The 18,554-nt window shown below is 34.3% G+C and overlaps 2 protein-coding genes across 3 annotated transcripts in view; both read left to right on the forward strand.

Moving 5' to 3' along the window:
- Positions 1 to 17: 17 nt before the first annotated feature.
- On the forward strand, positions 18 to 2,297 carry spag4 (sperm-associated antigen 4). Its single transcript, XM_073965528.1, has 5 exons — positions 18 to 490; positions 556 to 987; positions 1,048 to 1,140; positions 1,750 to 1,916; positions 2,229 to 2,297. Exons 1-5 carry the CDS (start codon positions 344 to 346, stop codon positions 2,251 to 2,253), a joined length of 864 nt encoding a protein of 287 aa, XP_073821629.1. The 5' UTR covers positions 18 to 343; the 3' UTR covers positions 2,254 to 2,297.
- Positions 2,298 to 10,069: 7,772 nt separating this feature from the next.
- The window catches only part of retm (real-time), a 66,290-nt gene continuing 57,805 nt past the window's right edge, over positions 10,070 to 18,554 (forward strand). Inside the window, exon 1 of one of the 2 annotated variants that reach the window (XM_073967369.1) lies at positions 10,070 to 11,203. In XM_073967369.1, the coding sequence (XP_073823470.1) occupies positions 11,141 to 11,203 (63 nt within the window). In that variant the 5' untranslated portion in view covers positions 10,070 to 11,140. The remainder of the gene's footprint in view (positions 11,204 to 18,554) is intronic. The other variant, XM_073967368.1, reaches the window with a different exon arrangement.

The raw sequence follows: 18,554 nt of genomic DNA on the forward strand, positions 1-18,554 counted from the left end.
AAGCACCATGTGTTTCTGAAAGGTGCTATAGAAACACCCTTTCCTTCAGAAAGTTGCTACAAAACACCCGTTCCTTTAGAAAGGTGCTATATAGAAGCACCATTTTTCAGAAAGGTGCTAAAAAGAAACACCCTTTCTTGCAGAAAGGTGCTATGGGTGCTATATAGAAGCACCCTTTCTTTTTTCATAACTTATAGGAATGGCCCAAAATTTCCAAAAAAAAATATACAGACATACCCAAAGATTGGGAACTCTAGAATTAATTAAATTTTGGCATTCTATTCTATCAACAATTTTCAGAATGTCGAACAAAAAAGAATAATTACAAAAATATATCTGCATTATGATTGAAATAAATCGTTTTCGAATTTGTGTTTGTTATATAATTACCACACTGCTGATCAGTGTTTTTGTTTATACGCTGATTTCAAATAATATTCAAAATGCCAAAGAATTGAAACGTTTGCGGGAAGAAGTTGATGAAATTGCAGTAAGACAACAGTTTAGTGTGACCCAAAATTCAATAAGGTTCTTCACATAAATTTTATTCCATAGCATTTAGTTCTCCGCCATACCATAAATAGTCAAGAATCACCACACTACCTCTCCGACATGGTAGATACAATGTTAAAGAAACGTCTATCCGGCATATGGGATGATTTGTTTAATTTAAAGAAAATGCTCAAAATGGGCGGAGGAACAATGGAAATGAAACAACAGCCGGAAGAAAGTCCCCAAAAAGTGGAAGCATCATCCGCCGTAGTTAATGTATTGGAACGTGTTAATTTTGCTTCAGAAGAATTGGGCGCCAACATTCTCCACATTCAAGCTGAACCAATTTGCTCTACAAATTTTCTAAAATCATGGTTGGGTATGGATTTTTCATGTAATCCCCCTGTAAACATATTAAGATCTTCTATGAAACCGGGAAATTGTTTTGCCTTTCACCATGATCGGGCAGAAGTGACAATACAATTGGCGCAGGAGGTGAGAGATGTGGCCAGAGGCAAACTATTCGTAAACTCTTTAATGTGGTTTCCTCTTTAGATTATTTTAGATCAAATTTTGATAGAGCATATACCCAAGTATCAATCTCCCACCGGAGAGACTAGTTCGGCTCCCAAAGATTTTGAAATTATTGTGAGTATGTCTTCAATTCCCGTACTAAAGTTGAAATCAAACCATTTAAAAAGAATAAATGTTCGAATGCTGTATCAAGTTTCGCGTTTAAATCCTAACATGCCAATTATTTATAAGTTCAAGCTGTTATAGTCGAAGGTCAGACTAGAGAGGTTTCGTTAAAAAAAGTGTGTTTAATTAGGCGTACTTAGATCGAATTCTCCAATATTGCAATTTCATAATTTTACTTTAGTGTGGAAGTCGATTGTGGAACTCCCAATTAAAAACTACTTTTTCACGGAATTTCTCTAGTGTTACCTTCGATATTTTTGCAATGTTTTTGTTGCTCTTATGTTAACGCGTAACGCAAAACATATCAAATATTTATTCCCTTTTCGTGGTTTAAATTAACGATCAGCCCATGGTGCAATTTTAAGGTGTTCCATCAAGTCAAAATGTATTCACAATAATACATTACTGTGAATTGTTTACCTTTATATGTGATTTCATTCACCTTAATGTATTTTCGCAGTTAATTTTCTTATTGCGCCATGTGTAGGACCGATGCCCCATCGATAACTCATGATAAATATTAATAATATACTTTTTTGTACCTCATTGTTCCCACAGGCAATCTATGGAGATTTACATGAATTTTCTTTGGGCAAATATCGTTTTCACAATCAACCCGAGAGACCCCTGCAATATTTCACCGTTATTACCAACGATCATGTGGGGTATTTAAGATTTAAATTCGAATCAAATCATGGCCATCCGAACTACACCTGTATATATAGGTAAGGTGATTATATCAAAAGCTTTTGGTCTATTTTAAGAAGGTTTAAGGCTTAAGTTTTAAAAACATCTAACGTGAACTGAATTAAACCACCAGCGAAACGATCGTAGCAAGTTGGTTGGGCGTGTGGGACTTTGCTAGAATTTACTTTTGCAATACAAAACTCCTTAGGTCATGTTAGCTCGATTAATTCAATTAATTAAAAACTTCTATAAATAATAAACCTTCGTCCTAATAAGACAACTATAAATAAATAAATAATTACTATAGGTATTTTTACATTTGTTTTCAATTACATCCCTTTCGATTACAGAATTGCTGTCTATGGCAGATTATAAGGTCAACGAAACTAATGCTGATAATATTTTCCATTTGAATTTAGTTGTACAAATTAATTTATTATTGTTGCTATTTATTTTTAATATTTATTTTAAAAATATATATTATGTTGTTTCTTAATTTGTTTATGTAAACAATACTCATTTACAACCAACGATTAAAATGAAATTATCTAAACCCTATTGTCGTTTGTATTTGAAGGTCAATGTTTCTCTGGTAGGTAGCAAATAACACCTGTCTAATGACTTTTGTTGTTTTCTTCTTCTTAATAATGTGCTATTATATTGTTTGCCACTGTACTCAAAACAGTATCTTCTAATATTCTTCATTCCCACAACTTTCACATTTTGTATCTGTCAGTGTCTGGTATCTATCCTCCCTCTATCCACTAATTCATCTATCCACCATTAATTGTATTAATTGTAGGCGTTTATTTTCTTGTTTACAAATGAGAGATTTTTGTGACGTTTCTTTTTGTAATTGTTCTCTACTCTCACTTTGGCTAATGGCTCTCCGTTGCTCATTCAAGTCGACCTCTCTCATAGTATTTATGTATTATGCTGCACAAATTTCGACATACATACAAACTGATGAATGGATGGATGAATGATGTTTATATGTTTTCTTTTGTATCTTATCTTTTGCGCATTGTTTTGTTGTGAAGCGGAAGCAAAGGCCAGTAGAATAGAGACCAAACCAAAAAAGATAAAAAACATTTTGATGAGATGACAATGCAACCCAGTTGGAAAAATTGTCAACACAGCATACACTACCACACATTGACGATTAGAAGGTGGAGGCAGAAATGACAATTTTGTAAACAAAACAAAGGGGGTTATTTTGAATTCGCGTGAGTTTTTTTCACTTTCTCCCTTAAGTTAAAACGGCGAAAAGACAAAACTCACGGGGAATTTTCGTTCACAATAACCCCCAAAATGAAAAAAATGAATGCTATGTCCAGATTAAATTCGGCAATTTTTCTTGCGCAATTATTCGTTCCTCCTGCGTTTTCAAAACATTGAAAATTATGAAAAATATAAAAAACAATTGCCTGAAAATTGCAGCAGGAATAATTTTTCCACTTCCATTCCCAAACAAAGACTTGCCGCAAGTAAACTTGACTTATGAAGATTGGGGATTGGGACTAAGTACTACCTTCTGTCACAAATACTCGGTAGGTGGACATTGCCAGAAGTGAGTAGTGATTCTGAATTCTTCAAACATTTTAAGAGCTCTAATACTACAGACATGTATATAAGACCTCTTAAAGAGGTTTACGATGTACATAAGACCTCTTTAAAAGGTCCTCGCTGTATAGAAGACCACTTTAGGAGGTCTTCTAAGTATAGAAGACCCCTTTAGGAGGTCATCTAAGTATAGAAGACGGCTTTAGGAAGCCTTCTATGTATAGAATACCCGTTTAGGAGACCTTCCATGCACAGAAGACCCCGTTAGGAGATCTTCCATGTATAAAAGTACCCTTTAGGAGGTCTTCTATGAATAGAAGACCCCTTTAGGAGGTCATCTAAGCATAGAAGATAACTCTGGGAGGTCTTCTAAGTATAGAAGATAACTCTATGTATAGAAGATTCCTTTTGGAGGTCTTTTCCTTCTTGAAGACCGCTTTGGGAGGCCTTCTGTGTATAGAAGACCACTTTAGGAGTTCTTTTAAGTATAGAAGCCCACTTTAGGAAGTCTTCTATGTAAAGAAACCCCCATAGGAGGCTTTCTATGGATGGAAGATCCCTTTAGGAGGTAGTCTAAGTATAGACGACTCAGTTGGGAAGTCTTTTGAATGTAGAAGACCCCTTTAGGAGGTCTTCTATGTATAGAAGACCCCTTAAGGAAGTCTTCTATGTATAGAAGACCCCTTTAGGAGGTGTTCTATGTATAGAAAACCCCTTTAGGAGGTCTTCTATATATAGAATACCCCATTACGAAGTCTTCTATTTATAGAAAATCCCTTTAGGAGGTCTTCTATGTAAGGAAGACCCCTTTAGGAGGACTTCTATGTATAGAAGACCCCTTTAGGAGGCATTCTATGTATAGAAGACCACTTTTGGAGGTTTTCCAGATATAGAAGACCTCTTTTTGGGGGCTTTCTATGTATGGAAGACTCTTTTAGGAGGACTTCAAATTATGGAATACCCCTTTAGGTGGTATTCTATGTATAGAAACCCCCCTTTAGGAGGCGTTCTATGTAAGGAAAACCCCATAAGGAGATCCTATATGTATAGAAGACCCCTTTAGAAGGTCTTCTAGATATAAAAGACTCCCTTAGCAGGTATATAAGATAACGGTAGAAGGTTTTGTATGTTTAGAAGGCCCCTTTAGGAGGACTTCTATGTATAGAAGACCCCTTTAGGGATTCTGCTATGTATAGAAGACGCCTTTAGGAGGTCTTCTATGTATAGAAGACGCCTTTAGGAGGTCTTCTATGTATAGAAGACCCCTTTAGGAGTTCTGCTATGTATGGAAAACCCCATTAGGAGGTCTAATATGTGTGGAAGAGGTCTTCTATGCATAGGAGATCCCTTTAGGAGGTCTTCTGCGTATAGAAGACCATTTTTGGAGGTTTTCTAGATATAGAAGACCTTTTTTGGGGGCTTTCTATGTATGGAAGACACCTTTAGGAGGACTTCAAAGTATGGAATACCCCTTTAGGTGGTCTTTTATGTATAGAAACCCCGTTTAGGAGGCTTTCTATGTTTAGAAGACCCCTTGGGGAGATCATCTATGTATGGAAGACCCCATTAGGAGGCATTCTATGTATGGAAAACTCCATTAGGAGGTCTTTTATGTATAGGAGACCCCTTTAGAAGGTCTTCTAGATATAGAAGACCCCCTTAGAAGGTATATAAGATAAGAATGCCCCATTAGGAGGTCTTATATGTACGGAAGACATCTTTAGGAGGCTTTCTAGATATAGAAGACCCCTTTTAGGGATCCTTCTAGATATAGGAGACCCCTTTCGGAAGCTTTCTAGATATAGAAGAACACTTTATGAGGCCTTCTATGTATAGAAACCCCCTTTAGGAGGCTATCTTTGAATGGAAGACTCCTTTAGGAGTTCTTCGTAGTATGGAATACCCCTTTAGGAGGTCTTCTAAATATAGAAGACCCTTTCAGGAGGACTACTATGTATAAAAGACAATTTTAGGAGGTTTTTAATCTATAGAAGGCGCCCCTAAGGCGTCTAAGTATAGACGACTCAGTTGGGAAGTCTTTTGAATGTAGAAGACCCCTTTAGGAGGTCTTCTATGTATAGAAGACCCCTTAAGGAAGTCTTCTATGTATAGAAGACCCCTTTAGGAGGTGTTCTATGTATAGAAAACCCCTTTAGGAGGTCTTCTATATATAGAATACCCCATTACGAAGTCTTCTATTTATAGAAAATCCCTTTAGGAGGTCTTCTATGTAAGGAAGACCCCTTTAGGAGGACTTCTATGGATAGAAGACCCCTTTAGGAGGCATTCTATGTATAGAAGACCACTTTTGGAGGTTTTCCAGATATAGAAGACCTCTTTTTGGGGGCTTTCTATGTATGGAAGACTCTTTTAGGAGGACTTCAAATTATGGAATACCCCTTTAGGTGGTCTTCTATGTATAGAAACCCCCCTTTAGGAGGCGTTCTATGTAAGGAAAACCCCATAAGGAGATCCTATATGTATAGAAGACCCCTTTAGAAGGTCTTCTAGATATAAAAGACTCCCTTAGCAGGTATATAAGATAACGGTAGAAGGTTTTGTATGTATAGAAGGCCCCTTTAGGAGGACTTCTATGTATAGAAGACCCCTTTAGGGAATCTGCTATGTATAGAAGACGCCTTTAGGAGGTCTTCTATGTATAGAAGACGCCTTTAGGAGGTCTTCTATGTATAGAAGACCCCTTTAGGAGTTCTGCTATGTATGGAAAACCCCATTAGGAGGTCTAATATGTGTGGAAGAGGTCTTCTATGCATAGGAGATCCCTTTAGGAGGTCTTCTGCGTATAGAAGACCATTTTTGGAGGTTTTCTAGATATAGAAGACCTTTTTTGGGGGCTTTCTATGTATGGAAGACACCTTTAGGAGGACATCAAAGTATGGAATACCCCTTTAGGTGGTCTTTTATGTATAGAAACCCCGTTTAGGAGGCTTTCTATGTTTAGAAGACCCCTTGGGGAGATCATCTATGTATGGAAGACCCCATTAGGAGGCATTCTATGTATGGAAAACTCCATTAGGAGGTCTTTTATGTATAGGAGACCCCTTTAGAAGGTCTTCTAGATATAGAAGACCCCCTTAGAAGGTATATAAGATAAGAATGCCCCATTAGGAGGTCTTATATGTACGGAAGACATCTTTAGGAGGCTTTCTAGATATAGAAGACCCCTTTTAGGGATCTTTCTAGATATAGGAGACCCCTTTCGGAAGCTTTCTAGATATAGAAGAACACTTTATGAGGCCTTCTATGTATAGAAACCCCCTTTAGGAGGCTATCTTTGAATGGAAGACTCCTTTAGGAGTTCTTCGTAGTATGGAATACCCCTTTAGGAGGTCTTCTAAATATAGAAGACCCTTTCAGGAGGACTACTATGTATAAAAGACAATTTTAGGAGGTTTTTAATCTATAGAAGGCGCCCCTGTCATTACCCTAATTGCTGATTTGCTCAAATTTATAGGTGAATTTGTTCTGGTACTTGATAAAGTCCTCCAAGTGCCTCTTGACGCGTTGCGCCTTGGTTCATTGTGTGACAACTCAAAGAACGGTTGAAGAAGAGAAAAAGTTGATTGTGATTCATGTCTTGTGAGTCCATTTCCCTTATCCTTTCCCATAATGCTGCAATGTTCTGGATCCCAGCATATTCGGAAAGCATTTGTTAGGGTTTCTAATGCTGTTCTGTACTCAGATTTTATGCTAAAGGAATTGATGGCGTTAAGTCCCGCTCGACTATCCACAAAGATAGGCATCGGTTCAAAGATCTCAGCATCCAACCTTTTTTCAATTCTGCTGCCTTCCTGATAGCGAAGATCTCTTGAATGAGTATTCTATTCAGGAGATTTATACGGTTTGAATATGTAGAGTGCCTATTTTATCTTCTTTCTGCTTACCACCTTTCCAAAGAGATTAATATCCACAGCAGTTTGAATTTGGAAGTCGTCACACTTCGTGAGAAGGGTAACAAAGTTCTTGCAGCATGGGAAATGGGTCCGCGCTAGGAGGCTTAGAGTATCGAGACCTGCGTTTGCCCTCACACCATCTGATTTCTGAATGCTCCCAATGAATTTGGGGTCCTTGGAGATTATTCTTCGAAATCTATCGACTCAAAGAAATTGACCCAAAATAAATTTGGAAAAAAATATATCCATAATGTCGCAACGTTCTGGTACTCAAAATATAAAGTTTTTGTTTGGATTTTCAATGTTGATCTGGATTCAGATTTTATGTTAAATGATTTAATGACGTTAAGTACCACTTGAATATACACAATATAAATTCTGCTGCCTTCCTGATTGCAGATATGTCTTGTATGATTGTTCAAGACCTAGAGTTTCACGGTTGACGTCAGCACAAGTACATCCTATAATCTTGGAGTCATGTATCGAAGGATAGACCGTTCAGATGAGGGTTACTTCGGTTCCAGTCATTTCTTCTTGCAAGAACGAGCTCAACATCTTCAAATGTGAAGACTGGTGATATATAGTCGCTAGATTTATCTCGATGATCCTCGAGTCTGTCTACGTATCATCCGATTTCTTGATGCTTCCAATGAATTTGGATTCCCTGGAGAGTACTCATCGAAATCTTTCGACTCACAGGAACTGATGCAAAATAAATTTCCAAAAATATCTTCATATGATCCGAAAAGAAACATTTATCAGATACCTCAAAGTTTCTGGTGACAGAGTCATTTAGATTGGATATCGTTAGATCAGTGACCCCCTCTCTATCCCTTATTTATTAAGCTTAGAGTCTCGAGACCAGAGTCGGTCCATGTTCCATTCCTTAATGGTGCCCATGGATTTGGGGTATTCTTCGAAACTTAACTGCATCGTTGACTCCTTATATCGACTCGCAGAAACTGGCCCAAGACTTTTTAATGGCGCCCCACTACACAATCTTCTGGTGATTTTCCTCAATTCGCCAATTCACCAAGACCTTTGTTCCACCATTTGTTGTCCTTTATTTATTCCACTTGGGAACATAGGGTATCTACAAGTTCATTCCATTTTATTTTGTCGTTACAAATATTTTTAATTTCGTTATATGACAGGTTTATTTTTGCGATGTCTGTTGTTAACGTTCTTCGCCACGTGTTCTTGGGACGTCCACGTCTTCTGTTGCCTTGTGGATTCCATTCCAGAGCATACCTTGCAATGCTGTCGGGGGTTTTACGAAGAGTGTGGCCCAACCAACTCCACTTTCTTTCATTATTTGTTTGCCAATGGGTACTTTGTTTGACTTCCTCCAAAGTTCAATATGTGATATTGTGTTAGGCCAGAATATCCGCTAAATTATTAGTAGTAATTTGTTTATTTGTGTTTGCAATTTCCGAATTATTGAGTTTGACGTCAACCACGTTTCGCTGCCATACAATAATGTTGTTTTGACGCAGGCATTGAATATACGTAACTTGGTTTGGATGGATGTTTGTGGAGATCTCCATATTTTAGACAATTGTCCAAAGGCCGTTCTAGCTTTGTCCAGTTTAAAATTCACATCGTCCTCAACTTCTCCTTGGGCTGATATAATACATCCTAGATAACAGAATTGTTCAACGAAGTCAATTTCTACATTATCTATATTGAATTTTTAGTCTTGCGGGTGTTGACTTCAAGGCCGATGCGTTTGCAGAGGGCTGTTAAGTCATTGATTTTGCTTCGCATATCGCTGTTTATGGGATATTAGACATATATCGTCTCCAAATTCCAAATCTTCAATATGGCGCTGAAATCCCCATGCAGTTCCTCTCTTTCTCTTGCAGACTTCGGTCATTACAGGGGCAACCTTGTTTCACTCCTATGTTTGTGGTGAATGTATCGCTGTATATATTGTTGTGTCGAACTTTGAGTGATACATTCTCATACATTGCTTTGATTATGTGCATTATTTTTTGTGGGACTCCATTATTTCGCAATGTATTCCATATTGTGCTGCGTCTTGCAGAGTCGAATGCTTTCGTGAAGTCAATGAACACTAGGTATAAGGGCGAATGCCATTCGATGGATTGTTCGATAAGTATTCGGAGAGTATTATTGTTCCACCATAACTGTTGGTATTTTTAACCCGGGTAAGGCAGTGGACAGGAATCCTTATGATCACGAAGAGGAACATCGGTCGATTCTATTAAGCTCTTAAGCTATTTCTATATTTCCCATAGACGTCAACTTCTCCAATTTGCTATTCTCCGGTTTCTATAAGGCTCCAGTCTTCCGCACTCATGTCTCCATTACTGTAATTAGATAGAAAATTCAGTTAAGCTTTCTCTACTTACTACGCAAGTTCTCACCTTGTCACCGAACGAAGAAGAAAAACTAAAGCTAAAATTATGTGAGGTGGATTTAATCAAATTGAACTTCGGTAAGTAACCCCACTTCCATTGATATCTTTAATCTTGGCTTTCGCAACATACAACAGTCAAATTTCATCTCCGTATTTTGTTTTTCATTTTAAAACCATGACGACAATTATTTCTACTGGGTATGAAGAACAAAACATTGTCATCACTCACACGCTCTCTCTACCAAGTGACTGGTACTCAACGAGACAATGACACAGTGGGCCAGTGAGAGTTCGCTCACTTAGTTTGTTTGAAACCCCGAAACGAAAAAGAGCGCAGTTATTATTTTGCTTCGGTGGTGGACACAAGTACGAAAAATTTAAGCGGTGAACAAATTTTAGCTTGAAAATCAGTGACTACAGAAAGAAAGCATCAAACGGATATTGTTGAAATAAAATAATACATAAAATATTTTGCAGATATCATCGTATGTAGTGAAAGGAAAACCCCCGGCAATCAAACAAAAACATAAAAAAGATAATGATGGGCAATTTGTTAAGCAAAAATTAAAAGAAGAAAACAAAAAAAAAAAATAATAATAGATAAAAAGTGATTTTAGCAATTTGCAGGGTGCTACTCTAAATTGTGCTGTGCTGCCAAGAAAGAGGGGAGGGGGCAATAGGGCTAAAAACCACAAACAAAAAATATATAATATTATTAACAAATTGTGCTATACGGCCAAGAAAAAGAACCAGTAATAGAAGGCGAAGAAAAAAAAAGAAAGTGAACACAAAAAAGTATCTGAGTATTAAAGAAGCATTAGCAAACGCCACAAGACGAAGAAGTAGAAGAAGCAGCAGAAAAAAGAAAAATAATAACAACAACTACTAGCAAACTAACATAACTACACAGAACCCAACTAAAAGAAAATAACAATACAGTACAACTCGAAACCCTACTTCGTGCGTGAGAATCCTACAAAACAAAACCTCTTGCTTGCTTGAGTGTCCGTGTAAATGTGTGTCTAAGAGTCCGTAACGCGTCTTTGGTGGATTGCTGCTTGTATGTATGGAGGATATTGCCTGGCCCAGTGCCTTAGAGTCTGCCTGTGTTAAAACAACAAACCTCCTAACCACACAAGGATTCGAATTATTGATTGTGTTAGACGACTAAGGGAATTTGTGTCGTTGTTGCCTTTACTAAAGTTTATAAGCTGATTCTTCACTCCCATTCTCCACACAACAAAAAACCCTGGCGTAGTATAAAGGCGCAAATGTGTAAAAGATTTCCTATAGAATAGCGGAAATCAATTGAAATCAACATTGTTGTTGGAAAAAAATTATAACAACATTATAACATTCCTATATTGTGTGAATTCTATTACATTCCCCCACACTCGTCAAGATGGTGCAAAAATTTCAATCTCCCGTCAGGGTATACAAACATCCCTTCGAGCTGGTTATGTTGGTAAGTGTTTTTTGAGTAAAGTAAACCAATAATTTTTTTTTCAAAATTAAAATTATTTAATTTTGTAATTTTTATATTAAAATTTGAAAATTGTCTAGATAATCTCAAAAGCGAATTTACCGATTTGAGACTATAACTTTGCTGCCATTCATAAAGGAACTATTTGAAAAATTAATACATAAACAACTTTCAACATTTCTAGAGGTGTCTCTGCCCAGATGAATCCTATGCAATTTGGTTTCAGAAAAGGTTATGGTATCCAAAATGCTGTTGTGAATATGACTAATTTAATCTGCGAAGGCTATGTTACAAACTTTGGTGGTGTAGGAACAGTTTTTTTATGATTTGCCGAAGGCTTTTGACCTAGTAGTTCATAACATCCTAATTGAGAAATTGGCTTACTATGGAGTGAAAAGAATTGAATCAATTCTGTTGTAGATGAACTAGGAAGCAATTCGTAGAAATAAATGGAGTTTGAGTAGATGTTGGAACCTTGAAGCACGGAGTACTACATGGAAGTTTATGGGCCCCTTATTATAGACCTATAGCTTTGCTGTCACTTATAGACAAATAATTTGAATAAATAATACATAACCAACTTTCAACATTTCTGGAGGTGACGTCCCAAATGTACCCTAATGCAATTTGGTTTCAAAAAACGTTATGGTATCCAAGATGCTGTTGTGAATATGATAAATTTATCCTGAGAAGGTTTTGATGTAGTGTCGATTTACTAGGTCGAGAGAATAACAACCCAATAGAAAAGTCGGTATGCTGTGGAGTGAAAGGAAAGGAATCAATTCTCTTGGAAAGTTAGTTAAGAAATAGGAAGCAATTCGAAGAAATAAATTAATAAATTTAATTAAGAAATAAATTAAGTTAGTTGGGACCGTGGAGCTCCGATTACCGCAGGGAAGTGCTGTCAAACTATTTGAAAAATTAATACATAAACAACTTTCAACATTTCTAGAGGTGGTCCTGCCCAGATGAACCCTATGCAATTTGGTTTCAGAAATGTTTATGGCGTAGGAGGGGACTTTTATGATTTATCGAAGGCATTCCACCTAGTAGATCATAACATTGGGCGCCTTATTTTAGACCTATGACTGTGCCATCACTTATAGATAAACTATTTGAAAAATTAATCAATAAACAACTTTCAAAATTTCTAGATGTGTCTCTGAACAGATGAATCCTATACAGTTTGGTTGTAGAAATGTTTGTTGTACCCCAGATGCTGTTGTGAATATGATCAATTTAAACTGCGAAGACTTGGAAGCAAACTTTGGTGGTCTAACCGCTGTGTTTTTTATGATTTGTCGAAGGCTGACCTAGTAGTTCATAACATCCTAATTGAGAAAATGGCTTAGTATGGAGTGAAAGGAATTGAATCAACTCTGTTGGAAATTTTTTAAGAAAAAATCAAGAAATTCGTAGCAATAAATAGAGTTAGAGGAGTTGTTCAAAACCATGGAGCACGGAGTATATCAGCGAAGTGTATTTGGTCCCTTATTATAAACCTATAGCATTGTAGAGACATCTCGATGACGATTACAATATCTTTGGGACTCTGACAATTGAAGGTAGCCAGCTTGGTCTAACTCAAGTTGATAAGAGCCGAATATTAAAAACACTTGACGACCCAATAATACCATTGATCTAGCTCACCCACATAGGATCCTTCAAACTGTTACGATGGGTTACAATGTTGTACTTTTAATGGGAGATTTTAATTCAAATATTTTGGTTGATTCGTCGTTAATAGATAATATGCAAGAACTTGGAACTTCTCTTCTTTCATAAGCACTCTACTCGACTTGTTCTTTGTCAATAATCTCTCTAATGTTCAACTGTATAATCAAATTCCGGCATTTTGTTTTTCCAAACATGATATCGTGACTACAGAAATTTTAATTATAGAGGATAAATTTTGCCAAATTAATTGGAACGAGATTTGTACAATTATCTCTGTCGATGAACAACTTCATTTTCTTCGAAATAGATTTTTTTCTATATAATACAATAGTACCCATCAAAATAAAACCACTAAAAGGACTTCCAATGGGATCGCCAGCGTCACCGATTATTGCTGACGTAGTATTGGAGGAATTATTGGACACTTCTATGAAAAAGCAGACGACGAAACCGAGATTATTAACTAAGTACGTGGATGATATATTTTGCATAATTAAAAAAACTGAAATCGAAAGTACCCTGAACATGTTCAATTCATTCGACAAGAACATTCAGTTTACACACGAAATATAAAAGCATAACAAACTACAATATTTAGACGCAATGATATTAAGACAAGGCAACGAAATTAAGTTAGATTGGTACCAAAAGCCAACAGCTTCCGGACGATAAATAAACTTCTATTCAAAACTACCCAGAAGAGTAAAAGTGAATACAGCTGTAAATTTCATTAACAGGATCTTCAATATAAGCGACGAGCAATTCCACTCCAATAATGAATTAAAAATAAGACAAATATTAACGAAGAATGATTTCCCACTAAAAACAATTGACGATCTATTAGAACATGCTAAAAAGGATCGGAAAATGGAAATAAGAGACAAAAATGAAAAGATATATAAGGCTGTAACATATATCCCAGGATTTTTGGAGAGATTTTGTAATTCGGACATTTATAATAAAGAAAAATATTAATTAGCTTTAAGAACTTATAATAATGTTATTGATATGTTTAGCAAAACAAAATCCAAGACTAAGCAAGAAGACAAGTGCAATGTAGTTTATAAGATAGCTTGTAATGGTGACGAAACCAATGTATGCCAAAAGGTATATGTTGGAACGACGAAAACAAAACTTAAAACTAGACTTTCCGGGCATAAATCGGATCAAAAATCAGACAAACCACTTGAACAAAAAACAGCATTAGCAGCACATTGCACACTGTCAGGACACAAGCCTAATTTCAAAAAAGTCGACATATTAGCTCAAGAAAATAATTTTAAGAGAAGATTCACATTAGAGATGCTACATATTATAAACATACTCGTAGCTAACAACAAAAGAATGAATTACAAAACTGACACGGACCACTGTGCACATATTTACAGGAATCTAGTTCATAAGCACAGACGAAAGAGAACTTAGTTTAGCTTTGACGTTAAATTCGAGTAGACGCTTTTCTTCCCAAATAAATGTAATGATCGTGTTATATCATTTCGCTTATCATTTTGTAATAAAATTGTTTTTTTGGAATAGATCGCTGAAGATAATTGTCGATGACAATCGAAATATTGGATAAATAAAAAGGAAAGATAAAATCAAAATTAAAACACTGAGTTTTTAATGACCTTCAGCCGAAACATCTACATCAATATTGATACAACCACTCTCTTCAAACGCAAATCCGTGGTTTAATTCCACTATTAAATCCTATATCAATGTTAGGAATAGATCATATGAAAGGTGGAAACGTTATAGAACTCCGAAACTCTATGACGAATTTCGTTCTGCATGAAGACGAGTAAATAGTTCTCTATTCACTCTGCAAAGACCCAATTCTACTTCAATACAGCATTGAATTTTAAAAGCAGATGGACCTTTGCCATGATAACGCCATACCCACTGTACAGGGTGATTCTTCGTTCTATGGTAGAACAGGAAATGATATTATTCCTGAAGGTTATTCCGAATTCGTATGTTTTACTCATATGGAAGTAGAGAATTCTTTTACAAAAAATAAAATTTAAATTTATTCGGATTATACTTCCTTTGTCTATTGCATTATATCACCGACTTTTATAACAGTATCCTAACCTCGAGCACATATCCAACTATGTGGAAACATGCAAATGTTATTCCCGTACCAAAATCCAATAACGAATACCGACCAATGAGGATTGTCAGTTATCTCTCAAAGGTGTTTGCGAAAATATTACAAATATGCTGTCAGGTTTTCGTGCTAACCATAGCTGCATTACAGGTCTTGTTGAAGTTTCTGAGGAAATTAGAAGTGACATTGATGTCAATAAGCCTGGATTCTGTGTTTTACTTGATCACTCAAAAGCCTTCGACACTCTCGACCACAACAATTTATTTTTTAAACTCCACAGTTTTTTTAACATCTCTACCACGTTGACGAATCTTATAAAATCCTACCTAGCAAATCGTTCACAATCAGTGTATACTGGAACAGAAACAATCTCTACCATTAAATGCAGATAAAGGTGTACCTCATGGGTCAATACCAGGGATTTTTTAAAAAAATATTTTTTTTCAATAATTAGGGATTTCTTAAAAAATATTTTTTCAATAATCGTGGATTTTTTAAAAAATATTTTTTCAATAATCGTGGATTTTTTAAAAAATATTTTTTCAATAATCGTGGATTTTTTAAAAAATATTTTTTCAATAATCGTGGATTTTTTAAAAAATATTTTTTCAATAATCGTGGATTTTTTAAAAAATATTTTTTCAATAATCGTGGATTTTTTAAAAAATATTTTTTCAATAATCGTGGATTTTTTAAAAAATATTTTTTCAATAATCGTGGATTTTTTAAAAAATATTTTTTCAATAATCGTGGATTTTTTAAAAAATATTTTTTCAATAATCGTGGATTTTTTAAAAAATAATTTTTTAATAATCGTGGATTTTTTGAAGATTTTTTTCAATAATCGTGGATTTTTTAAAAAATATTTTTTTAATAATCGTGGATTTTTTAAAAAATATTTTTTCAATAATCGTGGTTTTTTTAAAAAAATATTTTTTCAATAATCGTGGATTTTTTAAAAAAATATTTTTTCAATAATCGTGGATTTTTTAAAAAATATTTTTTCAATAATCGTGGATTTTTTAAAAAATATTTTTTCAATAATCCTGGAATTTTTAAAAAATATTTTTTCAATAATCGTGGATTTTTTAAAAAATATTTTTTCAATAATCCTGGAATTTTTAAAAATATTTTCTCAATAATCGTGGATTTTTTAAAAAATATTTTCTCAATAATCGTGGATTTTTTAAAAAATATTTTCTCAATAATCGTGGATTTTTTAAAAAATATTTTCTCAATAATCGTGGATTTTTTAAAAAATATTTTTTCAATATTCGTGGATTTTTAAAAAATATTTTTTTAATAATCGTGGATTTTTTAAAAAATATTTATTAAATAATCGTGGATTTTTAAAAAAATATTTTCTCAATAATCGTGGATTTTTTAAAAAAATTTTCTCAATAATCGTGGATTTTTTAAAAAAATATTTTTTCAATTATCGTGAATTTTTTAAAAAATATTTTCTTAATAATCGTGAATTTTTTAAAAAATATTTTCTTAATAATCGTGGATTTTTTAAAAAACATTTTTTCAGTAACCGCAGATTTTTTAAAAAATATTCTTTCAATAATCGTGGATTTTTTAAAAAATATTTTTTCAATTATCGTGAATTTTTTAAAAAATATTTTCTTAATAATCGTGGATTTTTTAAAAAACATTTTTTCAGTAACCGCAGATTTTTTAAAAAATATTCTTTCAATAATCGTGGATTTTTTAAAAATATTTTTTCAATAATCGCGGATTTTTTTAAAAATATTTTTTCAATTATCGTGAATTTTTTAAAAAATATTTGTTTCAATAATCGTGGATTTTTTAAAAAATATTTTTTCAATAATCGTGGATTTTTTAAAAAATATTTTTTCAATAATCGTGGATTTTTTAAAAAATATTTTTTCAATAATCGTGAATTTTTTAAAAAAAAATTTTTAATAATCGTGGATTCTTAAAAAACTACTTTTTCAATAATCGTGGATTCTTAAAAAAACTACTTTTTCAATAATCGTGGATTCTTAAAAAAATACTTTTTCAATAATCGTGGATTTTTTTAAATATTTTTCAATCAGCAATAAAAAATAAAATGTCAACTTTTGTGGGGCTTTATTGATGCCATTTAGTTGTTCATGCTTCCACCCACAAAAGGTCACATACTGCTCCAACCCAACAAAATGCTTAGCTACATTTTTTGCTCTTACAGTTAACTGTTTTTAATGCCATTCAACAGAAAAAATGTGATATTGTTTTATTGGCATTTATTTTAATGCCAGCGTTAGCGCGTTGTTTGCTACTCCATATTCTTCAAAACTGGTTTTTATTGTTAAATGAAAACACTAAAATAACGCTGTTTCCAACTTATTTTTGTGCATTGTCATCGCTGCAGTCGAATGTCATTTCGATATGAAGGCAAAAAAAAAAAAAAAAAACAAACAACATAATGACCAATAACAACAAAAAATTTAAAAAAAAATCGAGCAACAAACAATCGATTTTTCAGAAAAAAATTTAACACAAAATAACAAATTTCCAAACTCTGCTGCTAAGTATTTTGCTACTATGGGTGGGGAGCTCTATGACGAGGAGGCCTAATGTAAATGGAGGGCACACAATTAGTTTGTGTTGTTTGGTAGATTGGGCCTAAAGTGATTTCTTTTACTGCCTAGCACTGCCTAGCATAGCGGAAGAATTTTGTAATGTCATGCGAAGCAGTTTACAACAAATAAAAATATATAGAGGAAGGGAGGCAGTGAAGGCAAACGAGAGACGGTCAAAACATTCATTGAATATGACTACAAACAATTATTTCAACATTACATTATATGTATTTTGTTTGTTTGTAACTTGAGTAGAATTATATTTCAAGGAGAAGTTTTGGTATTTTTAAGGTTTTTGTGTTTTGTATTCGGCTGGTGGGGGGTAACAACAAGAAAAACCGCTAAGGTTTAGCATTGTATAGCTTTGATTTTTTTAATGGACTTTTAATTTTTTTGTAGTTGTTAATTGTACACATATTAATGATAAGTAGGGTACTAACATTAGGTTCGGACTGAATATGTTTATATTGGTTCGCTTTTATTAAAATGGTTTCAAAATAGGTTTATAGATTTTATGAACGCTGTATACTATGCACGCCTTTATTAGTCGGACCCAATTAGAAATGTTTTTCAATGTCGGCTACACTTTAAGTTTCCTCTTTAGACCACAAATATCATATTTACCTTTATTTGGACTTCTGATTACTAGTGGAACCCGATATATTCTAGCCATCCGCCCCATTATTATATATTATAATATATTATTATAACCACCTGGTCGATTATAGAAACCTCCTACGGAGGTCTTCTATTCTATAGAAACCTCCTACGGAGGTCTTCTATTCTATAGAAACCTCCTACGGAGGTCTTCTATTCTATAGAAACCTCCTACGGAGGTCTTCTATTCTATAGAAACCTCCTACGGAGGTCTTCTATTCTATAGAAACCTCCTACGGAGGTCTTCTATTCTATAGAAACCTCCTACGGAGGTCTTCTATTCTATAGAAACCTCCTACGG

The sequence above is a fragment of the Musca autumnalis genome, unplaced genomic scaffold (genome assembly GCF_047663935.1).
Source record: "Musca autumnalis isolate F117 unplaced genomic scaffold, ASM4766393v1 scaffold_2, whole genome shotgun sequence".
Classification (NCBI taxonomy): Eukaryota; Metazoa; Arthropoda; class Insecta; order Diptera; family Muscidae; genus Musca; species Musca autumnalis.